Here is a 23,804-nt window from a genome sequence, read left to right as displayed (position 1 = left end):
CAGTCTTTACACGGTAAATCCAGAGGGCAAAGTCGCTCCTCCTTTGTGTTCATTCTCCTCATTAGGTCTTGCTTCTTTCTCCGCTCTGCCTTTTATTTTCCTTCATAATTTATCTTCACAGCAGGCTTCACCTTTATGGGTCTTATCTATCCTTCATGTTGCCATAGCAACCCAGCATCCCATCAAAACTGAAATTACCGGACAAGATTGGGAGGAGCAAGATGGCTTCCTCCCCTTTTCTCCCTCCCTCCCTCCCTCCCTACACAGCCTCTACTCTTGCCCCTTTGCCCTCCCCCCCCAAACCAGGGTCCCATTTCGACCAGATGGGTGTGAATTAAGGGAGGAGGCGCCTTTCTCCTCCCCCCAGCTCCCCCGTGGGAGGATTTGTGGTTTTTTTTTTAAAAAAAACAACAACACAGGCATTGACATGGATGTGATTGGGATTTTTAGCGATGCTCCAGAAAGCCTTTATTCTCCTCTCCTCATGCTTCCTTTCATGCACCTGTCATAAGTAGCTTATTGATCTTTGCAAGCGGAAGAGATGAATTAAATTATATTCATCTTTTCAACATTGAGCAGGATGAATCTGAAGGGGCTCAAAGAAAATATTAAAAAGATCCCAAGTTTGAAAAGTTGAAAAGTTTTTGCACGTCTCCAAAGCATCCAGTCCTTAAACTTAAACAGTGCTTTGGATGTAGGACCGTTTGAGAAACTTCAAGAAAGTCTTTGGATGGAAGATGAAGTGGACCATTAATGAAAACTGAACCTCTTTGCAGTGGTAAAGGGTGGCGTGACATCACGGTTGTTTGAATAGGTTTTTTTCCATCCCAGAGAGACAGATCGAGAAGGGGGAAATAGTCTCTCTCTCTCACACACACACACACGCACACACACACCAGATTATTTATAAAGAAGAAGAAAGGAGTGAAGGTTAAGATAGGCAGGTGACATATCAAGCCTCTCTGAGCAGACAGGGGTTCTTGACTGAGAAGATTACAAATGGATTTGGGGGTCTTAGATTTTTTTTCTTTCCACAGAGCTGCTCAAATCACGGTTCTGAGCGACAGGAGTTTCATTCAAAAATGGTCTCCTCTTTCTTCCTTCCATATCACCATTTATTTTGGTGCCTACAAGCTGTGAATCTGAATGGGGCCAAAAGGTTTCATGACGATGAGCAGCTATTAATGGAGAAGGAGGGCAGGAGGTGGCAGGCTGCCGAGAAACGGTGGAAATGCTCAAGATTTGGATCGAAACTTTATGACTCGAGTTGCTTGATAAGGGCCCTTCCAGGCCACCAACCTTTCCATCCCCCGATGCCTCCGATTTTGCTTGAGAGACCACAGGGTTGATCTGGGCTGTGGACTTTTGAGATGCTGTTGCAAAGGGATTTTGGCTTCTTTGTGAATCTGTAAGATTTGCCCTGGCTGGTCTTTCCTCATAGCAAGAGACCAGTTGGCCTCCCTCGCTGGCCAATCACCCATGCCTTGTCCTGAGCAGGCACTCCTTCTTCCTCATTAAAAATAAAATAAAATAAAAGATTTTAACTTGCTGATAAGATATCTAAGGTTATACCAGGTTTCAGGTTATATGGGAGAAGCTGGTTTGATGATGCCGTACAAGAACAACTTTTAAATGATGTGAAAAGGAGGCGCTTGTGGCGTCAACCTTCACTGCTGTCTAAGCCAGCAAAGAGGCCTTTGGACGCTGTGTGAGACACACACACGGCTTGGGGATTTCCATGCACAGCAAAATTATTGATTGATCCTTTCAGAGTCTTGCTCAGCCCTGGAGATTTGGCCCATCCTAATGGACTCTTCCAGTTGGCCTGGAGCACTGATGATGGAAAACCTGGCTAGGCACCCTCCATTTATCTTCCTGCACAGCTAGCAGAGTGGGAAGACGGGGGGGGGGGGGGTGTCTATTGGTTTTCCTTTGTTTTTCTATTCCTACAGAGAAGCGGAGATGCCTAAAGGAAGGCAGCCCCTCCATTTGCCTTAAAGTTTAGAAGCTGACTTTCTTCTTTAGTGTCCTTTTGGGTGAATGACCTGTTGCTAAACGAAAATCCCTGGGCCTCTCCTCTCCTCTCCTCTCCTCTCCTCTCCTCTCCTCTCCTCTCTCCTTCTTTCTTTCGTTAGGGCTGTGCCAGGAGTTGATTGCTAAGAGGAACCCTTCTCTAGTCTCAGAGATGTTTTGTGACTCTTTATCTCACTTGGTATTAATTAATCTGCAGCCCCAGAGCTCTGCCTAACCCACCCAGTCTCTCCCTGCAAGGATCTCAGCGCTTGCGCTTGTTTAATAATAATCTTGTGTTTTTTTAGATTGGTGGAGTTTTGTTTTGTTTTGTTTTGTTTTTAACTGTCTGCTCTGGTGTTTCAGTAGAATGGCTAATTTGATTTTGTTTAGACTTTAATCTGTAAATGTTGTTGATTCTTTTTTGCCCATTGTTTACATCAGTTTTTTTAATTTATTTTTTTTGTATTTTTCATGTGACTTCCTCCACTTTCCTTTCAACCAAATCATGTGCGTGCGTATCATGTGACTTTGTCATGTGGCTTGCATGGTGCTGATGATGTCGTCCACGCTGGTGAACAGAAGGTAAAAAATTTAAATGACAGCAACAAAACACAGCCTTTGTTCTGATTAGTTAACAAATTCTGCACAGGACAAAACAAAACAAATTAGAAACACGATACCTTTTTTTTCCATTCAGAACCTCTGAATTGTCATCACTTAAAATTTTCCTTCTATAACCTCTCATTATTTTTTTAAAGCTTTGTTCAACATATTATGTCTGCATGCAACCCAACTAAGTTCATCCTTCTGTTGCTCTTCTGTGAGGGCGAGTCGCTGCTGTGCTTGGGGGTGCCAGGCTAAATTGTTTGCTTCTGTTGTGCCAGGGGTCCCTTTCTCAATTTCTATTATCAGGTGCATTTTTCTTCCAGAACACGTTGCAGATAAAAATAAATTCTGAATATACTCATGCAGATAAATTGCAAGCTTCTTCACTGAGTTTGTCTGCTCATCCTGCAGTTACTGGTCCATCAGCAAATCCCAGTTATTGTGTGAGACCTGGAACGCTACCATGGTTGCATTGATGTAACCGTCCGATTAAGGAAGTTTGATGTTGCACAGGAGAGAAAGAAATCAGGACAAACATGTCCTGTTGCAGCACAAGATCTTGGGTGACCTCTGAAAGACCCATCTGGCCCTGGTTTTCTAGTACTGGGTCTACTAAGAAGTAGCCCAAGGCTGAAGACCTATTCTCCACCTCCATGCTTGGATTAGAGGCCAAGGCTTCATGCCAATGGCACAAGCAAGCATGCTCAGATGTTAAGCAAAAAATAAATAAATAAATATTGATTTTGCTATTAAGCAAAGTCTTCTGGATAAACTCACGTGCACAGGTGGAGGATATAACCTCAAACTGACAGGAGAGAAGTTCAAAAGTCGTGTTAGAAAGTAGGATTTCACAGAAGGAGTAGTGGAAGCTTGGAGCCAACTTCCAGAGGAGGTAGTGGGTCAGTCATTAGTAACTGAGCTTAAACATGCTTGGAATGAGCATGTGTCCGCCATCCAACAAAAATTAAAATAAAATAAAATTTAAATAAATAAAAAAATAAAGGAAAGAGAGAAAGAAAAGAAAGAAACTCAAAAGAGCAGTCTCAATGGACCACTAGGTCTTTTTCTGCAGTCAGTTACATGTTTTTATGTTGTAGGGAGGCTGGAGGTAATAAGGAGCATCACTTGGGGAAGTGCTAAGTATCCCTTCTCCTGGACTACTTTTGTCCTCTTTTTTAAAAATATCCAACTGCTATTTCCTTAGACTCATCTTCCTTGAACAGGGAAACTGAGAAGGCAGAAGACAGCTAGGAAGTGAGTCACTTGTATAAATGTCAGCCATTAAGTCAATCAAGAGAGAGTTTACGCATGTTTGCATGACCAAAGGGTTTTGCAGATTTGGTTCACCCAGTGGGAATAAAACTGGCACAGAGGAAATATTCTGGTAGGGCTGGGGAATTCTAGGAGTTGAAGTCCACAGGCCTTAAAGTTGCCAAGTTTGGGCACCCCCGGTCTAGAATGTCATTTGATTTGCCCCCACCTGACACTCAAGAAGACCAACTTCACCCCTTGCCCTTTTGCTTCCCAGAAGATCAATAGTTTGTTTGGAAAAGCACCCAAGGCCATCATCATTTCACCCCACTTGACCCCCCATCTCGGAATGCTGCTCCCCTTTGCGTTCAAGCAGGGGTTTGGCAGGGAAACTAACCTGAGTAACTCAACAGCTGTTGCCACGTGTGGAGTGAAGAAGCCACGGTCCTGTTTTCTCTCTCCTTCCACAGATGTTTGGGCGACATCCCCCTGGAACTAACCCTCGGCCTTCTTGATTGTGTGCAGCCTGTTGTCTTCCCCCCCCCCATCCATCTCATTTCTTTGTGTGTTACTTTAACCCTCTTTCTCTTCTGTGTCTCTTTCTACCTCAACTATTGACTAAACTTGTGACTAGTGCCATTTGTGATTTGGCAGGCGCTTTTGTCACAGTTTCCAACCCTTTTTACACAGTGACCAAAGGGGGGAGGGGAAGAGCCTTGAAAGGTGCTTAATGGCATAGGACCAGGAAGTGAGGAAGGGTCTTTAATTGTGCTCCAAGGAGAGGCGTGGGACCAAACATATTTTATAGCCCCCTGCTCAACCTTTCCCAGTTGGGTCTACTCTAGAGGGTGGCTCTTCTCCTTCCTGCTGCACTGAAGGAGAAACGATGCTGTTGGAAAGAAGAGCCATCATTTCCTTCATGGCATTTTAATGTCCCTCTTGACTCCTGAGATACCTGAGAGACAGGTGTGCTCCTTTCCCTCGGCAGCTTCTTCTCTTGGTGCACAAAAGAGGGCATGAACGCTGAAGCAAGGGGCAGGGAAGGGCCCACCTGTCTTTTGGACTGCCAGCCTGCTTAGCACGGTCGGTCGGGGCTTATGGACGGTGTGTGTCAACGGTCACCTGTCCCTCCTATCAATTCAAGGCAAAGGAGTTGCTGTGTAAAAGGAGGTTGTGTTCCTTTTCCTCTAGGTTGCATGGGCAAGCTCTAAGTGTGGTCGTCTCCTCCTCTCTTTCTCGGATTGTGGGGGTTGTTGACTTTATAATAACCCTGAGTTCTTTTTTCCTTCAGCGCTGGTCATTTGAGAGTTAACATCAGGAAGGTTCATTCTGGGTCTGGTCCAGACTTTCAAAGCCCCTTTCCATACAAAAGTGATGGAAGAGTGGGGGAGGGGCGGAAAGATCCATCCTGGGGTCTGTCCTGACTCTGGAAAAACCAGCTTCTCTCTGTTGATGCGATTCCTCCCTAAGCCTGTGAGATCTGAGGAGGAGCTATCAGGCACTGCTGGCCAGATCAGAATTAGAAAAACCTAAAATTCACGCGAGCTCCTTCTGTTTTCTTTTAATTATCTATCTGGATGAATTTTACAGGCAGAAATCAAAACATTGCACAATTTTTTTAAAAGGAAAGGACTAGATTAAACACTACAAAAAAAAGTCCCTAAACAAAAATGGGTGGGAACTATCAATATACATTGTCAGATATTAATCAAGAGGACTGTGAAAAATAAAAAGGACCTGGGATAATCTCAGTTGTTACATTTATTTTGACAGCTAAAAATTAAGATTTGTCAAAATAGATTTTGGGCAGAGACAACAAATCACTCATGTCATAGAAATGGTCCATTTGTCTCTGAAATTTCTGTGATTTGTTTTTTGTGCCTTTTCACTCTTTTCTGATATCTCCCCCTCCCCATAATTATTTTAATTGATGTAGTTGTCTGCTAAAATGAAACAAAACAAAACCGCACCTCCATCTCCTTTGTAGAATAAACTTTCTAGATGTTCATAATCACCATCAGGTAACAATACCCAATTTGTTTATTTATTCGTCTGTTTAGTAAATTTATGCACTTAAGAGCTGCTTTGCTTGACTTTCCCCAGCCCCCTCCCCCTTTGCACTTCCCAAAAGTTCTAATGTGAGCAATGGGTGCACATACTGGTTTTTTCTCTCTCTCTTCTTAGTGAGTTTATGGTGCTATCCTGATTTTAATTTACGGGCTGTAGTTTTCCAGAAGTCCTTGGGAATGTGCTGGGTGGCTTCTGTCTGTTGGAAAGCCTGGGTTCCCCTCAGTTTCACTTGTCCTGGTGCAAATCTCTCCTCCCATCCCCCAATCTCTCAGTTTTATCTGGAGAGCAAAAAAAAAACCACAAGCCATGAACTGTCTGATCTCATCTTGGGCCTGATGCTTCTTCTGGACTTCCACTTGTCATGGCTCTCCAGCCCCTGCCAGGGCCCCAGAATGCCTGTCAGAAAGTTTGGGGGAAAAGGAGGCATAAATCCACGCCCTTTGACAGTGATGGATTCCTCCCCCTCCTCCATTTCCAGCCAGAGCATCCCCCATCAAAGGTGAGGGACTGGAAGCGGTTGGGGTGGGGAAGAGGGAATGGGCTATTTTCCTTCAGTTGCCTATTAACTGGCAAGCGATGGAATGGATCTTCGGCGCATGACCCTTTTTCGGTTGCAAGAAGGCAAGGAACTCAATCAGAGGGATCTTTCCTGTTTCACCCGCAGTGGGTTGGCATTCTCTGCTCACTGCCCCTCCAGGGCAAAACAGGCCCATTCTTTGGCATGGCTGTTTTTGGGTGCCCGGAGGGGAAAGTTTTGCTTTCAGCAGAAAGAAGGCAAAGAGACTCTGGCCTTGTTTCTTTTCCTTAGAGGTGGCAGGCTCAGACCAGTCACCCCAAATACGAAGGGACATACAGGTTAATCATAATCCTAATAGTAAAGTTGGAAGGGACCTCGGAGGTCACCTAGTCCAGCCCCTTGCTCAGGCAGGAAAACCTGGTCAGAAAGGAGCTGGAACCGACAGCTGCTGGACCTCTTCTTGTAGACATCTTAGGAAGAAAACTCAATATCTTTCTTCAGAGTATCTCCTGCTAGAGACTTGCCGGCAGCTACTACTATGTCTCCTTTCTTAATCACCTTGAAGTAACTACTCTTGGCTAAGACTACGGCTAAGACTTCTCCTGAGTCATATTACTACACTTGTTCCAACTTAGGAGCTGTCGGTATCTTCTCTGCTTCTAAACAAAACTCTTGATCATGACTGGTGAGTCTGGGAGGGCGGGGAAACATTCCACTGAGTATTATCCACTGGAAATAAATTCTGGATGATTAGTTGCTTAAATTTAGAGGTTCCTGTTAGCAGGCGGTAGCACTGGAGCTTCTTTTGACCATGTTAAGGTGGTCTTTTCTTTCCCTTCCCTTCCCTTTGGCTTTTGGCTTTCTTTGTTTTCTTTTTGGCCCGTCCACAGGTACAGCAGCAACTGAGTTGGCAGCCAACGCACACTTGCTCGCTCATCCTGTCCTCACCCTAGCGCCATTTAGGGCAGGGCTCTCCCACCGTGGCAACTTTAAGACTTGTGGACTTCAACTCCCAGAATTGCTGGCTGAGGAATTCTAGGATTTGAAGTCCATAAGTCTTACAGTTGCCAAGGTTGGAGACCCCCTGATTTAGGGGTCTTGTCAGAAGAAACAATTTCAGGAAAGAGCAAGGGAGGAAACTAAAGTAGAATTCTCAGGGTATTTTCCTGAAAATTTCATGTTGGTTTCATCTTCTCCTTTATGTTGGCTTCTGTAGGATATATTTAAGTGGTTATTATAGTTTAGACTCCCACAACAAAAGCAAGCGGGTGTGTCTGTGTGCACGTGTGTACATGAACCGAACATAGGCAGCCCAGAGGTTCCTCTGGTGCAGAGGTGAGCAACCAATGCACAAGTTCCTTGCAGATTCCAGAGTCTCCTAAAATTTTCCTGTTGAAATCTGACAAGAAACCAAAGAAGGGCTATGTGATTGTCAGCACAAAACTGTTGTGTTTTCCCACACACAGCTGGGGTGGGGAAAATGTCTACATGTTAGCCTTCTAGGAAAAATGGAAGGGAACACTATACGTACATCTTGAGATCATGAAGGAAAATGGGATATAAATGTAAGAAATATATAAAATGTCCCTCCAGTTTTCCTGTCTATTCCCTTTGGCCACAGCCTCGGGAGATTCACCCAGGATTCATGGTTTCCAGATGGATCATGAATCTTTCAGGCACAAGAAATCTGGTACCAGGATTATTCCACTGAGTACAAATTTATTCCATGCTACCTCTAAATGGGAAATGGAACTACTAACGGTGAAGGCAAATTGGCGGTAGATAAGAGTCAGTGGAATTCAAGGAAGGCTGGACTTCGACCACTTGTGGGTGCAAAAGGATGCGAAACTGATAACCCACTTGAATCCTCCCTCGGGTTCGGCCTGGTCATCTACAAAATCTCCTTCGAATCCTTTTTCTTCATGACAAAACTTAGGCTGCAGTGAAAAGATGGAGGTGGCATGGAATTGGTCGTATGAAGATGGCCAACCTTCTGAATTGGGTCACGGGCGCATGTTTTAACTGGGTCGAATGTGGGGTGTCACTGTGTATTTGTTGAGTCTGTTGCTTGTCCCGTTCAATGTGCAATTGCACCCATTTTGGCAGGGGAGCCCAGCGCGCCAAAGCTGGAAGGCCACGTGGGAGAAGACGGAAACTCCATCAAAGTGAACCTCATCAAGCAGGACGACGGGGGCTCCCCCATCCGCCACTATCTCATTAAATACAGAGTTGTAAGTCTGGCTGACAAGCCTCGCTTAGCTTCTGAGGCTGGTTTTTAACTCTCAGCTGATATTTAAAAGGAACAACCCTTAGCTGAGTCAGTCATTTTGTCAGGTAAATTTGTATGCATTTGTATGTTGGAAAAAGGAGAAAGATTTATTGTGCTTAGTGAGAAAAGATTACAGTAGCTTTGGGTCTTCCTAGAAAAAGGTGCCTCGTAACAAAGCCCTGTTTCTCTTTTAAACTCAAAATCAAATTTAAGAAAGACAAAGAAGATCATTTTAAAAGACAATGCGGCTATAATGTCTTTCTGCTTCCCGTTTTCCCCTCTTCTCTGCATTCTTTCTCTGGGAGAGTATTGAGCATTTTCAAATACTTGCCATGTGCTTCGCCGTTAGCTTCCTTTGAAAATGTTTTATTTTTGGAAATCTTCATTCAGCCCCTATTCTTGTACTACTCCTTTGAAAAGGAAGATGGGAGAAGCAGTAGCAGAAATAACTCGAGCCCCAGGTGTTGTAGGAATGTGCTTGAGTTCACCAGGGCTCCTTTACAAACTGCCCTGGCCAGGGGCAAACAAAGACATCCCACCGGCATCCAGGACTCTTTCCAGCATCCTTTGGGGAAGCCTCAGTGTACAGATGTTTGGGTTCAGCAGGCCAAGGAGGGGTGGGCTTGAGAAAAAGGGGAATGTGGAAGAGCATGAAAGTAATCCACGATTTCTGTGTCACCTTGTCTTTGAAGGCATCCCCAGCTGCCACTGAAGGTCTATGGAGCACGATCTTCTCCCCTAGAGCTTCTAGGCATACATCTGTTGGGATGAAAATGCCTAGAGGCTCTAGGCAGGTGCCAGGACATCCCCAAAGGCAGGGGTCTCCAACCTTGCCAACTTTATAACCGATGGATTTCAAAGCCCAGAATTCCCATGGCTGGCTAAGGAATCCTGGGAGTTGAAGTCCACAGGTCTTAAAGTTGCCAACATTGGAGTCCTCTGCCATAAGGGATGCTCCCGTTTCACCATCGTTTATAACTTTGTTAGCTCTGGCACGCTCCACGTGGAGCAAGAAAAGCTTCAGCCACTACTAAGACAGAGGCATCGGCAGCCTGACTTGCCTTATAGATACTCCTAGACTTCTCCTTTACCAGGTGGCCCATCTCCACAGAAGGCAAGGTTCTCCAGGAAATTCTTTACTAAAGAAGGATGGGACTCAGCAAGTTGAGCATCCTCCCTCCTTCCCTTTGGGATTTAATTGATCACCTAGAATTCCTACAGAGGACCTTCCCAGTTGCTGTTGGGAAGCTGTTCTGTTAACGGCCAGGTGGTTAGCGTGGGGATTTGTCTCCAGCTTCAACATGCCACGATGTCAGAGGACACCTGTGGCTCGGGCAGAGCAGGAGCCCCTCCCCAGGTGGGCAGGACAAGGTTCAGCCTAGGACCCCAGAGAACTTTCTTCCTTGGTTGATGTCCTGCTAACCTGACCAGAGAAGAGCTTTGGTGCAAAAGCCAACAGCTAAAGGGTGCAAGGGGTGGGTTGGTCTTTCGTGTCAAGCTTCTGAAACTGTTCCCAGCCCCATGGTGCTCATGCTCCCATTCTCTCCCTCCCTTACCCCACGCCTCCCACTCTTCTGCAGAAACAATCTCCCGACTGGAAGCCGGAAATCCGTCTCCCTTCGGGCAGCGACCACGTCATGCTGAAGTCCCTCGACTGGAATGCGGAGTACGAAGTCACCGTCATTGCAGAGAACCAGCAAGGGAAATCTAAGCCAGCTCGTTACGCTTTCAGGACCTCGGCCCAGCCCACGATCATCCCAGGTAGCCCCTCATTTTCTACCCTTCTTTTCCGCTTGAACTTAACGCACTGGCATCACATCCTTTAATGCGCTTCAGTTTAAAACCACCGAGAGAAAAGCAACAGAAACTCCTCAGCAACTCGCTTGCTTTCAGTCATCCTCATAACTGGTAATCCATCTTAGAGTGTAGCTCTTCAGCCGCGAACATCCCGAAAGGGCCATCTGCCGGATGTGGGCTCCCATCTTTGATCAGTTCCCTCGGCAAATCGCGAGGCGGTTGAGTTTGCTCCGCATGGCTTTTGAGTCGGGTTCTTCCAAGGGGCAAGTGGGGGAAGCCACCAGTTTGGGTCACTGGTTTTCCTCCACTTGTTGCTGATCGTCCCCTTCCAAGGGCCAAGACGGTAACGGTATGACAAAACATGGTCAGCTGTGCATTCTCTTCCAATACGGTTCCTTCAAATGCTTGGCTACAAAGAGCTGGATGCAAATTAAGCGTGTATTTATATTTAGCTCCTTTGTATCGTTGGTTTTGCTTTGGGTGGGCAACCACTGAAAATGCTGCAGATTTTACCCCTCTCTATCCCCCCCCCCGCCCTTTGGAGTTCCTGCCAGCCCTAATTTTGAAATAATTGAAAGTGATGGAGGGCGATCACATAGAAAAGGCATTTTTTAAAAAAAAAAAGATGGTGGTCTCTATAGCTTTCTTTCTCTTTCTTTCTTTTTTCCTTCCTTCCTTCCCTTCCTTCTTTCCTTCCCACAGCCTCCAGAGAGACAGATTGAGAAGGGGAGGATAGTCAGTCTCTCTCTCTCTCTTTTTCTTTCCCTCTTTCTCTCTTTCTTTCTGCATGACATAGGCTGCAATGGATCTTTGATACAATTTGTCTGCCAAAGATATGTCACTTGAGGGTCAGTTTCATTACAGTCGTGTCCAGTAACATACTAAAACAACTGACGCTTCATTCAGCCCCATCAGCAATTCTAACAATACCCATCACCTTGGTTTCTCTGAAAGACAAATTGTGCAGCTCCATTCGAAATAAATCTAATTGGGGAATGGAATGGGAGAATGACTTCAGGTATATTTAAAACACGATTTGGTTGGCAAAAATTTGAATCTACAACTTCTTAACTGGCCCGTCCTCTGGCCTTCATCCTGTTTTTCCAGCCCCCTGAAAAATTCCCAGTTTGTGTGAGGTCTGTCCTGGTGGGTTGAAATTCGGCATTAATGCCTCGCATTACATTTTCTAAATGCTCAGAGCCAAATTTCTGTGGCAAATTCTGAAGAAGGCTAGCTCTGAACTTTGACAATCAGGTTGAAAGGTCCTACTCAAATCTTGACCTTCTCAGTAAACATGGCCCAAAATGTGGTGGTGGTGAGGGCAGGAACTATAATTCAACAACCTCTAGTTGCTATTTTAGAATTGGCAGAAGGTTGAATGGCATTCCTGGCTGGTGGAAAGCAAACAGAAGACAGGAACTCGGTGACTTCAGGACACTGTGTGGCAAGCCACAATAAGTTTTATTTGCTTTCAGTTTAATCTGTCGAAGGAAATGTGAAACCAGCCCGTGGTAGTTTATTTGGTAAACCATGAGCCTGTTTGATCTAGTGGTGAAGGATCCAGGCTAGAAGCTAGGTAACTGTGCGTTCTAGTCCCACTTTAGGCATGGAAACCAGTGGTGAGTCAGCCTCAGTGTGAGGAGACTGAGTCTCGTTTTGCAGGGAGCTATTATGTAGCTCTTTACACTGGAGAGGAAAAGTAACTGCGTTTTCCTGTCTAGATGACCAGGAACCTAGTCCAGGACTGACAGCAGATGGATGAGACCCACCCAGGAAAGATCATCGTTCTTGAACACTGATCAAGGCCTTGAATAAAATAGGTAGTATCCATCCATACTTGTAGCCGTATTTGGTCCTCCAAGCTTAGAAAGCAGGAAAGACCTCTCAGACACAACTTAGTCACTGAACAACGACAACAGAGATTCCGACTTGACTGAACATAGGCGTGTTCGGTCGAGAGATGCAAAGAGGAACTTAATTTGGACAACCTGCCTAGGACTCAACTGGATGTCCTACCTAATGCTGGATACTGAATTTAGTTGAAAGCAAACCCACCAAGTCAAACAGGCTATGTTCATATAGTTTGGGAACTGTAGTCTAGTCTCAGTAGGTGATTAAGATAAGTCTGGCTGTATCACTTCAAACTGGCTCTGAAAGTTGTGAATGCTCCAACACTGGAAGTTTTTAAGAAGAGACTGGACAACCATTTGTCTGAAGTGGTATAGGGTTTTCCGGCCTGAGCAGGGGGTTGGACTAGAAGACCTCCAAGGTCCCTTCCAACTCTGTTATTCTGGAAATTCTCACAGCTTCTGGTTGCCCCCTTTTGCTCTGTGCAAAGGGGGGGGGAGGACCAAGTAGGCCTGAGGCACTTCAGTCATGACCTGACCCCTCTCCTTTGCTGAATCCCCCCAGCTCCTTCCACAGAGAGGATCCTTTGCCCCTCGCCCCCACAGCTGCCCCCAATCCTCCCCCCATCCCCCTCCTCTCTCCCCCTCTTACTGCTGGCTTCCCCATCATGCTTCTCTATTACCATCATCGCTGCTGCCGCTGCTGCAACCGCTGCTCCGTTCTTCTAACTTTTTGAACATTTTTCTTTAATTTATACTGAGTTAAGCAAAAACTTTTTAAATTCTTATCGTTTTTTTCTGTATTTATGACCTATTTTTTCTTTTATCTATTCTCTCTCTCTCTCTCTCTCTCTCTCTCTCTCTCTCTCTCTCTCTCTCTCTCTCTCTCTCTTTATTCTGATCCCTTCCCTTCTACCCCCGTTGTTCCTTGCGTGTTTCTGTTGTCCTACATGACACTTTGGATCCCAATGGAAACATCCACTTTTCCGCCCGCACCACCGACATTTTCCTTTTCAAAAACGACCCTTTCCACACCTCATTCCCTAATCCCGGGAATCCTTGATTGTGGCAGCCACCTTGGGGAGTCCAGCCGCTCCGTCTCCTTGGGTCTCTCTGCTCCTGATCCCAGCAGCTCTGCTTTTGCTCTGTTAGAGACACGCAGCGGCTACTTTCCGAAGACCCCCGTTGTGTCTCTGAGGCCGGACACACCGAGAGAGGACCCCTTGTTTTCCAAGGACGGCATCTGTCCGGGGAGGGGGACGTGGGAAGGGGTGGGGGCGGGTGCAGCACAAGAAAACATTTTTCTTTTTGGCAGAGAGATTTGCTATTTTGTAATGAGGAAGGAGGAGGCAATATTTTAAACCGGGCATGTTTTAAGATTCTCTGCATGTCTCTCCTGAAGTACAACGGCTTCTCCTCTTAACCCCTTTTGAGCCCCTGGCTGTGAAAAATAAAAACGATCGCTTACACTTTTCAAACTGTAATGGGAAAAAGTTGATTTTTCTGAAAGCAGGTTTTGTCCCCGTTTCCCCTCGTCGCTCTCCTTTGCCCACCGTAGAAAAAAGAACGAAAATGCAGCCACCCTGCCAAAGGAAGCGCAGAAGATAAGCTTTGCGAATTAGGCGTATAGGCAGTCCTCGACTTAACGACAGTTCATTTAGTGACCATTTGAAGTTACAAAGGGAACTAGAAAAGGGGGACTTACGACCATTTTTCACACGACCGTTGCGGCATCCCCAGGGTCACGTAATCAAAATTCAGACACCGGGCAACTGACTCATATTTATGACGGTTGCTGTGTCCCAGGGTCAATTGATCCCCTTTTGCGACGTTCTGACAAGCAAATTCAATGGGGAAGCCAGATTCACTTAATATCCATGCTACTCACTTAACAGCTGCACTTAACAATTGTGGCAAGGGAGGTCATGAAAACGGTCAAACACCAATTTTGCTAAGCCAATTGGACTCAGTTGTGGTGGTAAGTCAAGGACTCCCTGCATGTCTGTCCCTGGTAGAGGCCTCCCCCTCGCGTGCCCTGGCCTTCGGGGGAAGGGCACCTTCTCCCACAGAGCTTCAGCCATCTCCTTGCCAGTGGCGCCAAGCAGCAAAGTCCATCGTGTTCCCACACCCTTCCCCCACCTGGTGCCCACCATGTTTGTTGAGCTTTCACTGCCATCGTCCCCGTGCTGGATGAAGTTGATGGGAACTGTCAACCATTGGAGCTCCCGGAGGTCTATCTATCCTCAACACCAAATGGGGCTATCAGACTTGTGAGTCTGGACTAAAGTCGCCTTGCGTAAGAAGGATTTCATGGGGTAACAAGACACTGACTTGATTCTCCTCGTCCCCAATGAAGTTGCTTGTGAAGAGGTCCTCCCGCAATGGAGACCCAGATCTGCATCCACTTTGCTGCCACTACCAGCTGGTTCTGTCCCCTTCTGCTGCATGCCGAAGGCCACTATTCAACCAGCGGGCACCCAGGAAAATCCTTTGACTTCCATGTGCATTTAGCACTGCATCCTTCAGGGCAGGGATCTCCAAACTTAGCAACTTTAAGACTTGTGGACTTCAACTCCACAACCTAGCTGGCTGGGGAATTCTGGGAGTTGAAGTCCACAAGTCTTAAGGTTGCCAAGTTTGGAGAGCCCTGCTTTAGGGGAAGGGAAGGTCAGCGTGAAGAGGAGGAAGGCTCTCTTGTTTCTCAAGACAGATAAATCTTTCTCTTGGGCCGTTTCCTCGATCTGTTTGAATGGTCCCTAAACATAATGCCCATGAATGATGTGTGTGTGTGTGTGTGTGTGTGTGTGTGTGTGTGTGTGTGTTCTTCCTACATCAGTTTTTCAGAGGACTACCACACCCAACCAATTCAAAGGGTGTTAGGTTGGGGAGGCAGGCTGGGCGAGAGCCTCTTTCGCCCTTTCTTCTTTCGTGCCCATTGACCTGTTAGGACCCAAACCATGTCTAGCCATCACACACCCACACACAGACACACACATCCTAGAGTCATGTGATCTCCGTTTGCGACCTTCTGACAAGCAAACTCAATGGAGAAGCCAGATTTACTTAACAATGAACAACCTAACAACTGTGGCAAGAAAGGTTGTAAAATGAGGCAAAACTCACTGAAGAAATGTCTCGCTTAGCAACACATCGAGGACCCCCTGCATGTCATCCTGGCCTGTGGTTCCCAAGCAGGCCTCTTCCAAACTGCATTAATCCAGGTGCTTCAACCTGGCATCTCCTGGGCCACTCTGGACGCTCCCCATAAAGGCTATTACTAGGACAGTTCTGCTTCGTCACAGCAGTTCTGCTTAAGCCTTTCATGATATTCGCACATTTGCATTAAAAGGGGGAGGTGAGGTTATATAAGACACCTGGTTTTTTAAAAAATGCATAGCTGTATCAAAGCCGCTTCCCCAGTGGGCCAGAAATAGCTGTTGCTTTTTTCTTGCTCTGGAGTGGTTGGGAGGGGCGTAAATCAAAGAACTTTCTCTCTTTCTGCAGCCATGAAAACAAATAATTTCATTGTCTCATTGCAAATACAGAGTCTTTCCTTGTGATATTTTATCAGTTCCTAAGAGATGGAGTGAAAGTTTGGGCACAGGATAGGAAAGATTCATTTCCCCCAAAGAATGTCAGGTTGGCAGGCACAAAGCTACCCCCAGAAGGGCCCTAACTGCATCTTCAGATTTGAGGTGAAAATGCACCCAGAAACATTTGCGGTGGACATCTCAAAGGTGCTTTTTCAAAAGACAGCTGGACTTTGTTTTCTCTTGAAGACATTTTGCTTCTCATCCAAGAAGCTTTTTCAGTTCTTCAAAACTGTCCAGTTGCCTTTTGAAAAAGCACCTTTGGGACAACCGTGACCCAGATGACTTGAGAGCCTCCGTAGGCATTTGCAACGGACAGTAGCTCATGTTGAACGTCCATCATGGGAAATTCATGAGATGAGAAGAAGTAAAAACTTGACAGCTTACGAAACTCTTTCCTCGGAGGGAATAGACCAAGAGAAGGACGTTGCTCGTAGCTGAGCAAGCCATCCATGAATTTAGACTGTAAGATAGAAGGAAAATGCCTCTCCTCACCAGAGCAGATGAAGTTGCTTAATTGTAGATCTTGGCATCGAGTGGATCAGGTAGGTACAGCCCTGTTCCAGAGACCTGAATGGACTTGTGATGCAAAGGCCAGGCTTCACCGGGCAGAGAGAAGTACGCCCGGTATCCTGCCTTCTCTGGGAAAGGAGGCAAGGCGTCCTCTGAATCCGTTGGCCTTGTATCCCGCGTCTTTGTGTGCTCTGCTAAAATTCATCCCACAACAGAACTCCAGAGACAGCAGCTACCTCACATGTCTGGAGCAAAATGGCTTTTCTGGGAGAGTGGGGGGGGGGGCGGGGTGTCTTTCCCAACCTTTGGGAAGTTTTGTAAAACCAATTGAAGGTTGCACACACAGGATGGCTGATGCAGCCTGAACAGTGTATGTCAAACCTTTTGATGCTGCAACAGAAAAACAAAAAAGTACGATTGCAGTAGAGTTGCAGTCCATTAAAAGAAATAGAATAACAATCTCAAAGCTATCTATTTTCATGGTGCTTCCACCTACTCTAAGCTCTTTGGTCCCAGCTCAGCAAGAGTTTGTGCAGAAGTTAGGCAAACGTTCCTGAAAATGTCCCAAAATAGGGAGACGTGGAACGCTGCTCTTTTCACTGGGCGCCCTCCTGAGAAACTTGCAGGGAGCTCCTCCCCTCCAGGCCTAAGCAGCAGCTGCTTTGCTTGGGAGAGAGGAGTAATGTCCCAAAGCTGCTTTCCGAAAAGCAACTGGACTTTCTTGGGTTTTCCCTCCAGAAACCTTTTGTTTCTCATCCAAGGAGCTTCTTCAGAACTTCTTCAGTTCTAAAGATGCTTCTTGGATGAGAAACGACATGTTTTCAAGGAAAAGTCCAGTTGCCTTTCGGAAAGCACCTTTGGGACAACCGTGACCTGGAGGGTTGAGGCTCTCCACAGACGAGAGGAGAAATGGTCTTCCTGGTGGGCAGAGAGGAGATTGAAAGGGCCTGAGCCAAGCAGAAGGTGGCCTTGCCTCCTTGCTCATCATGTCTTCTCCGCTTCCTTTTGGGGTCCAAAGCCAGCAGCACCCCGACGTCAGGACTGGGCACAGCAGCCATTGTGGGCATCCTCATCGTCATCTTCGTCCTCCTGCTGGTGGCTGTGGATGTCACCTGCTACTTCCTGAACAAGTGCGGCCTTTTCATGTGCATCGCCGTCAACCTGTGTGGCAAATCGGGTCCCGGCGCAAAGGGGAAGGACATGGAAGAGGGCAAGGCTGCCTTCTCGTGAGTAACTGGAAGCCCACTCCCCTGCTTAGAGGGAGGAAGCCATCTCTTCTTCCCTGCACTTGATGCATTGCAGAAGGTGGCACCTCCTTATTTGCTGAGTCACAACTGTGTTGTGTTAAATCTAAATAAGGCAGGTTTGAGCATCGCCCTGCCTCTTTCTACTTTCCACCATGCTCTGTTTAACATTTTGCAAGCTAGCCAAGAGAGGTGGGTCAGAGTGCTGCCTTCGTAATCCACCAGCAGCGTAATGAGTAGGAAAGGGGCAGAATAACAGAGCCGGAAGGGACCTTGGAGGTCTTCTAGTCCAACCCCTTGCTCAAGCAGGAGACCCCATACCGTTCCAGACAAGTGTCTGTCCAATCTCTTCTTAGAAACCTCCAGAGCATCCACACCTTCTGGAGAGAAGCCGTTCTACTGATAAATTGTTCTAACTGTGCGGAAATTCCTCCTTAGTTCTCTTTGATTAGTTTCCATCTGTTGCAAGTAGGAAACGTTTTCGGGGACAAACTGAAAGACTTCAATTCTGAATCCCTCCCTCCCTTGCAGGAAGGACGAATCAAAAGAGCCCATCGTTGAGGTGCGGACGGAAGAGGAACGGACACCCAATCACGATGGAGGCAAACACACAGAACCAAACGAGACCACCCCGCTCACTGAGCCAGAGTAGGTTGGGGGGGAACTTTCCCTGGAGGAGAACACCAGGATGCTCATCCTCCTCCCGGCCTCTGTGGGCCTCGTGCCAGGTGCCCACGTTGGGCGCCAGGAGTGAGTGAGGGTGAGAAGGGCACAGAGGCCACCGGAAGCAGGTCCAGCATCTGGAAATCTGGCTATCCTAAGGGAGAAATGGAGGTGGCTTATGGGCCTCGAAAGTGTCGTGCATTTCCTTTTCTGTGTGGGTTTTTGTGGCCTGGAGTCCATTTTATCTATTGCCTCAATTGACCCTTGGGAACCCCGAGCAGGGTGAGAGAGGAGGAATGTCCAGCCCAAACTGAGCATCACCAACAGGGAATATTTTTGTGTTTAATTACAAGCTCAGGATTCTCTCACCCCTCCCCCATCTGTAGAGACCCCTCCTCTAAGTACCCATGGGGTGCCGTGGTCATTGTAGTGTCATAGTACAAGTGAGATAAACGATTTATGCGCACCAATTGCATCGGTGCAGTGGCGCCATGATACACGTGAGGTCGCCGTGGCCTGCACCCGACACCATTGGCCCCGTCCTGGCTGGATGTCTGTCCTTGGGCTCGACCCTCTTGCCTCTATTTCTCTCCTTCCTACCCCTTGTTTGTGCCGAAATAACCGCATGCGAGTCTGGCTGTTGCATTGTCTCCTCCAGCCGCTTGTGACGTTGACGGCTGTCACTGCCTCTCTCTCTCTCTCTCTCTCTCTCTCTCTCTCTCTCTCTCTCTCTCTCTCTCTCTCTCTCTCTTGCTTCCCACCCTCCTCACAGGCACCCTGCCGACACCGTGGCAGCCACAGAGGACATGATGCCATCCGTGACCACAGTCACCACAAACTCTGACACCATCACTGAGACCTTTGCCACTGCCCAAAATAGCCCCACCAGTGAGACAACCACGCTAACCTCCAGCATCACACTGCCAGACACCCCCATGCCCAATGCCACTGCTGGGTCCCCCAGCCAGAGCACGCCTTCCAAAGCTGTCACGGCCTCTTCGCCTCCCCCGGCCTCGGCCCCCAAAGTGGCTCCCCTGGTGGACCTCAGTGACACCCCCACGTCACCTCCGGCCACCGGCAATCTATCCTCCAACGTCCTCAACCACCAGGGGGCGGTGTTGAGTCCCAGCTCCACCGCCAAGGGGCCCGAGGCTCCCAAGGGTCCTGTCGTTGCCTCCCCACCCTCAAATCCAGCCAGCCTTCCAGCCTCATCCGAGCCCAAGCAGGAGGCGGCTTCCAGTGCCAGAAGCCCAGAGAAGGAATCCGCGCAGTCCGGCGCAGCAAAGAGTCCGACAGAGGCACCGAAGACCGCGGGGAGCCAGAAAGGCGAGGCGGCCCCGGGGGGCACCAGAAACCCTCCTCAGAATGAGGACTTTAAAATGGACGAGGGGACCTTCAAGACGCCCGATCTTGACCTTGCCAAGGATGTTTTTGCTGCCCTGGGCACAGCGGCCCCCGCTGCCGAAACCCCAGCCGTGGCCCCCGTGCCCACCCTGGAGACCTCGGCATCACCAGCGCCTGCCAAGACAGAGTAGGCCTCCCACTTGCGCCCCTTTGCAATGCACCCCTTCTCTTTCTTGTGCTGTGCTGGGGAGGGGGTTCTGTGGCCCACTGCTTTGCCCCCTTTCTCTGTGTTAACCTGGCTTTTCCTCTAAGCAAGCTAACCTGTGCTGTGGCTCCTTCACCAAGCCATCACAGCTGACGTGTGGCATCCCTCCAGCCCTCTAGGCGCGCTGGTGAAACCGACTTTTCCCCATCTCGCTCGGAGGCTTTCCGCCCGAAAGGGAAGCCAAAATGCCACCCGAGGGGCTACGGCCCTTCTAGGGAGGGTTGGGTCCCCTGAGACTGCCGGGAGGATCAGGTTGGGCTGGTTGGCCAAATCCTTGAATGGTTAAGAGTTTCGTCTGGGCACAAAGTCCTACCAGGTGGTGAGTAGACATCCCCGTGCCCACCTCTGCCTCCTGGGTTCAGAGAAACACCAGGGGTGCCAAAGGGGGAGGGGGGGTTGGCAGTCTTCTGGCCAGAGCCTCACACCTTTAGAAGGAAGATTGGGGAGGGGGCCACAGCATTTCCTGCCCTGTGAGGGCTTTGGGATTGCTAGCTGGAAAAGAACAGAGGAAAGCGGGCATGCTAAGAAGGGCTGAAAAATGGAAGAGCCGTAAGAATCTTGAAGAAAATCTGGAGTTTGGAAAAACAGGATTCTGAACAGATCCCAAAGGACTGGCTGTTCTCTCCAAATATGGTTCTGGTGATGGAAGCTTTGTTGAGAAACATTGTGCAGTGATGAGATAATTATCCCCATCACACGTTTATGCTGTTGAACACAAATCCACTTCCTAAACCCATGGTCATCCTCCCCACAAATAGGAAACAAAAAGGGAACTTATGTTTTACAAAGATCAGGAAGGCCAGGTGGCATCTTTGGGGCTTTCTAAAACTGGTCCTTCTCCCACCCCGACCCCAAGTTAGGAGAAGCAGGAAAGACGAGGGTCCTGGGGTCAGGAGGTTCCTGAGAAGCAAGTGACCGCAGGCCCTCCGTTGGCATCATGGCCAGATGGCCTGGATTCCAGAGCTTCTCACAAACAGCTTCCCAATTTGGCCAACATGGTTTCCCACCAGTTTCCCTGTTGGGACCCTCCTCCCCAAGTCCATTAAGTGCTTGTCTTGTGTGATGTACCTAAAACAGACAAAAAAGCCCCTTCACCAGAGAGAGAGAGAGAGAGAAAGAAAGAAATCTCTCGCCAAGACAATTCTTAAACAGTTTTTCTAGTGACCTCCAGATCATTCTTTCAGAAAGGGTGGCTATTGGTGACCGAAGTGTGTCCAGTCCCTTCCCCGGCCTCCCAAGAGGGGTCCCGCCCCCCCCCCCCGGCCCTCCTGCCCTTTTTCTGGAAACAAGCATCACCCACCTCCCTCTAACCGGCCACGTTTCTCTGGTTTTCCACACAGGAAAAACGCCATAGAAGAAAAGCCGTCAGACCCCACCACAGACGCCAACAAGGCAGCAGCCCCTGCAGAAGTGAAGACGGTCCCCACCGAAGCCCCACAAACAAATGAATCTGAGAGCAAAGCATGATGGGGCACCCGGGCCAGAAGCAGAGCAGATGGAAATTTAAAAGAAAAAAATGACAGAACAGCTTCACCTGAGCATTTAAAACACAAAAAATACACATCTCATTCCTCTAGTGTCTTTGCCTTTTTTAAATGAAAACAGACAAAAAAAATGCATACAATGGGGAAAATGTGTTTTGTTATTTGGGGGGGGGTTGTTTTTATTAGGGCTTGTTTTTTTGTTTGTTTTTTGTTTGGGTAGGTTTGTAGAAAGAATCTTACTTTCATGTGCACTTGCTTTTAAGAGGAAAGGAACTCCCCCCCCCTTTCCCCCCACTTCTACTACTACTATTTCGAGGACAGACGACCGCGGTCTCGGTAGCACAGCAGAGAGTCCGTGTAAAACATCTGTGCAGAGGTGTCAGTGAAACCAAACTAACTACGGCAAATTTAGGGAGAGTCAGAAACAGAATTAGCAAGGCGTGGTTGAGCAGAATGGTACCGCCGGCCACAAATCTTTTATTTTTATATATTCTAGCTAAGTTGAGAGAAATCTGTAAAGTCTTGTCAGTCGATGAGCATTTCCTCCCTCTTTTGCCTGGTTGATTTTGAATTTCTTCTGTCCCCAAAGGTGTGTTCGTTTGTCCTCCCTAACTGACTCCTCTTCTCACCTCTTGAAGCCTGGGGGCACAGCCGCTGTTCATCTCTGGGGGGGGGACCCTCAGCAATGAGCGCCTCGGTTCGTTTCCCTGGGTCTCCTGGAAGAGGCCCGCGGCTGATTGTGCCCTTCGGCTCCTTAGTTTTCGTTCCTATCTCTGCGTTGTTGAAGAAGAATGCGTCAGGCAGCTTTGGGAAGATCCGGTTTCAAACCGCAGTATTCTCTCCGTTTGTTTGTTTGTTCTCTTCTGCTTTTGTGTGAGGGGAGGGGTGTCCTTCTTGTTCATTTGTTTTGCCAACATTTTTTTTCTTCCAGTGTTTACAGTCAACAAAATGTTTTTTTTTTAAAAGAAAAGTTGTGTTTAAACGTATGTAAAATAGCTGCCTTTTTAGAGAGAGAAAGAGAGAGTGTGAGAGAAAGAGAGAGAGAGAGAGAGTGACAGAGAAACTAAAATGCAGGCTATATAGATAATAGGTGGGCCAGCATGCTTGCTTTGCAGAGGGAGACATTTTAAAATATGGATGTTTACAGTAGATGTTTTCCCTTTTGTCTTTCTTTAATTATTTTTATTTTTAATTCTTACTAAAGTAAGAAAGTCAAGTAACCTTCCCCTTCCCCTCGATCCTTCTTTTGATAGAGGTGGGCGAATTAAGGGCCAGCTGCTCTCTTGGTCCAAGCTAGTTCCTTGAGAAACATGCAGGAAACTCTAAGCACCCCCTTGAAGGAAGCAGAGTTTGGGAAGGCAGGAATGTACTTCGTGTCCCCCCCCCGCAAAGATTTTACAAAGTGCTTGAGTTTAAGGGAGAATATCCCCGTGTGGTGCTAAACCTGCCCCCTGGAACCCACAAAGGTGAACTTGGCCTGGGTGATGCTCCTTCTCAGCCCCATCCACTCGCAACAGCTTTTCCTGTGACCTTCCAGGGAGCACCTGGGGTGGGTTGCCTCCAGAAGAGCCGTGGGGACGTCCCCGAGACCCCCCACCCCCACCTGCTCTCCACTGAAAAATAGGGGGATTTGGAACATTGGTAGGTCACCCACGTCCAGGTAGGGGGCAGCGGGGGTGGCACCTCCTGCTGTGGATAAACTGTTCCTTCCTGACTTAATATATTTGATGAATGATATATTGTGTTGAATTTCAGGAGCCAGTTAATCGTGACTTGGCTTTGGAAGAATAACCGTACTGTAAATGCAAATGCCACGAAGGCTGTTGGCCAAGTTGAGCCTTGAGGCTAATTTTATGGCCCTGGAAAGCAACATCCCTGGAGGTTCTTGGAGTGCAGTCCAAATGTATGTATATAAATATGCCTAAGGCTGGGATGTAAGAACTGTAAATCTGTCTTAAAGAATGTATAGACCGAGGGCGCGTCTTGGGCTGGACCGGGCTGGCACAGACGCAGCCCGCCCCGAGCTCCAGCCCCCAAGGGTGGCTGATCCGGTGGGCATCCTCCTGATTCCTGGCCGGGGGAGGGTGAGAGGCCATCCAGCAAGGGGTCCAAAGGCTCAGCTTGGCAGCCCCACCATTGCCCATTCCCCTTCAAGACCCGTTCAGGAGAGCCGGTTTGGACTTTCCCAAATCCAGGCAGTTAGAGCTGAGATCTTCCTTAAATAGCCATTAGTGCATCAGACGCGACCTCTGGCAGGGTGAGGGGGCTTTGGGCCATTTGACCCCTTGGGGAAAGAAGCAGCTGGCTTAGGTTGAAGTCCCTGGTCTCTGC

At 47.8% G+C, this 23,804-nt stretch overlaps 1 protein-coding gene across 1 annotated transcript in view; it reads left to right on the top strand.

Moving 5' to 3' along the window:
- NCAM1 (neural cell adhesion molecule 1) overlaps nucleotides 1–21,974 on the top strand; it is a gene marked incomplete at its 5' end in the record, with an annotated part of 126,109 nt that extends 104,135 nt beyond the window's left edge. The window contains 5 exons of the mRNA XM_081333599.1: nucleotides 8,564–8,685; nucleotides 10,307–10,487; nucleotides 17,492–17,699; nucleotides 18,249–18,365; nucleotides 21,330–21,974. Coding sequence (XP_081189725.1) covers nucleotides 8,564–8,685; nucleotides 10,307–10,487; nucleotides 17,492–17,699; nucleotides 18,249–18,365; nucleotides 21,330–21,456 — 755 coding nt within the window. The 3' untranslated portion in view covers nucleotides 21,457–21,974. The remainder of the gene's footprint in view (nucleotides 1–8,563; nucleotides 8,686–10,306; nucleotides 10,488–17,491; nucleotides 17,700–18,248; nucleotides 18,366–21,329) is intronic.
- Between the last annotated feature and the right edge of the window lie 1,830 nt (nucleotides 21,975–23,804).

This window comes from Vipera berus (genome assembly GCF_964194415.1).
Source record: "Vipera berus genome assembly, chromosome: 8".
NCBI lineage: Eukaryota > Metazoa > Chordata > Lepidosauria > Squamata > Viperidae > Vipera > Vipera berus.
Note: the sequence above shows the minus strand (reverse complement) of the source record. Positions and strands in the feature narration are given on the sequence as shown.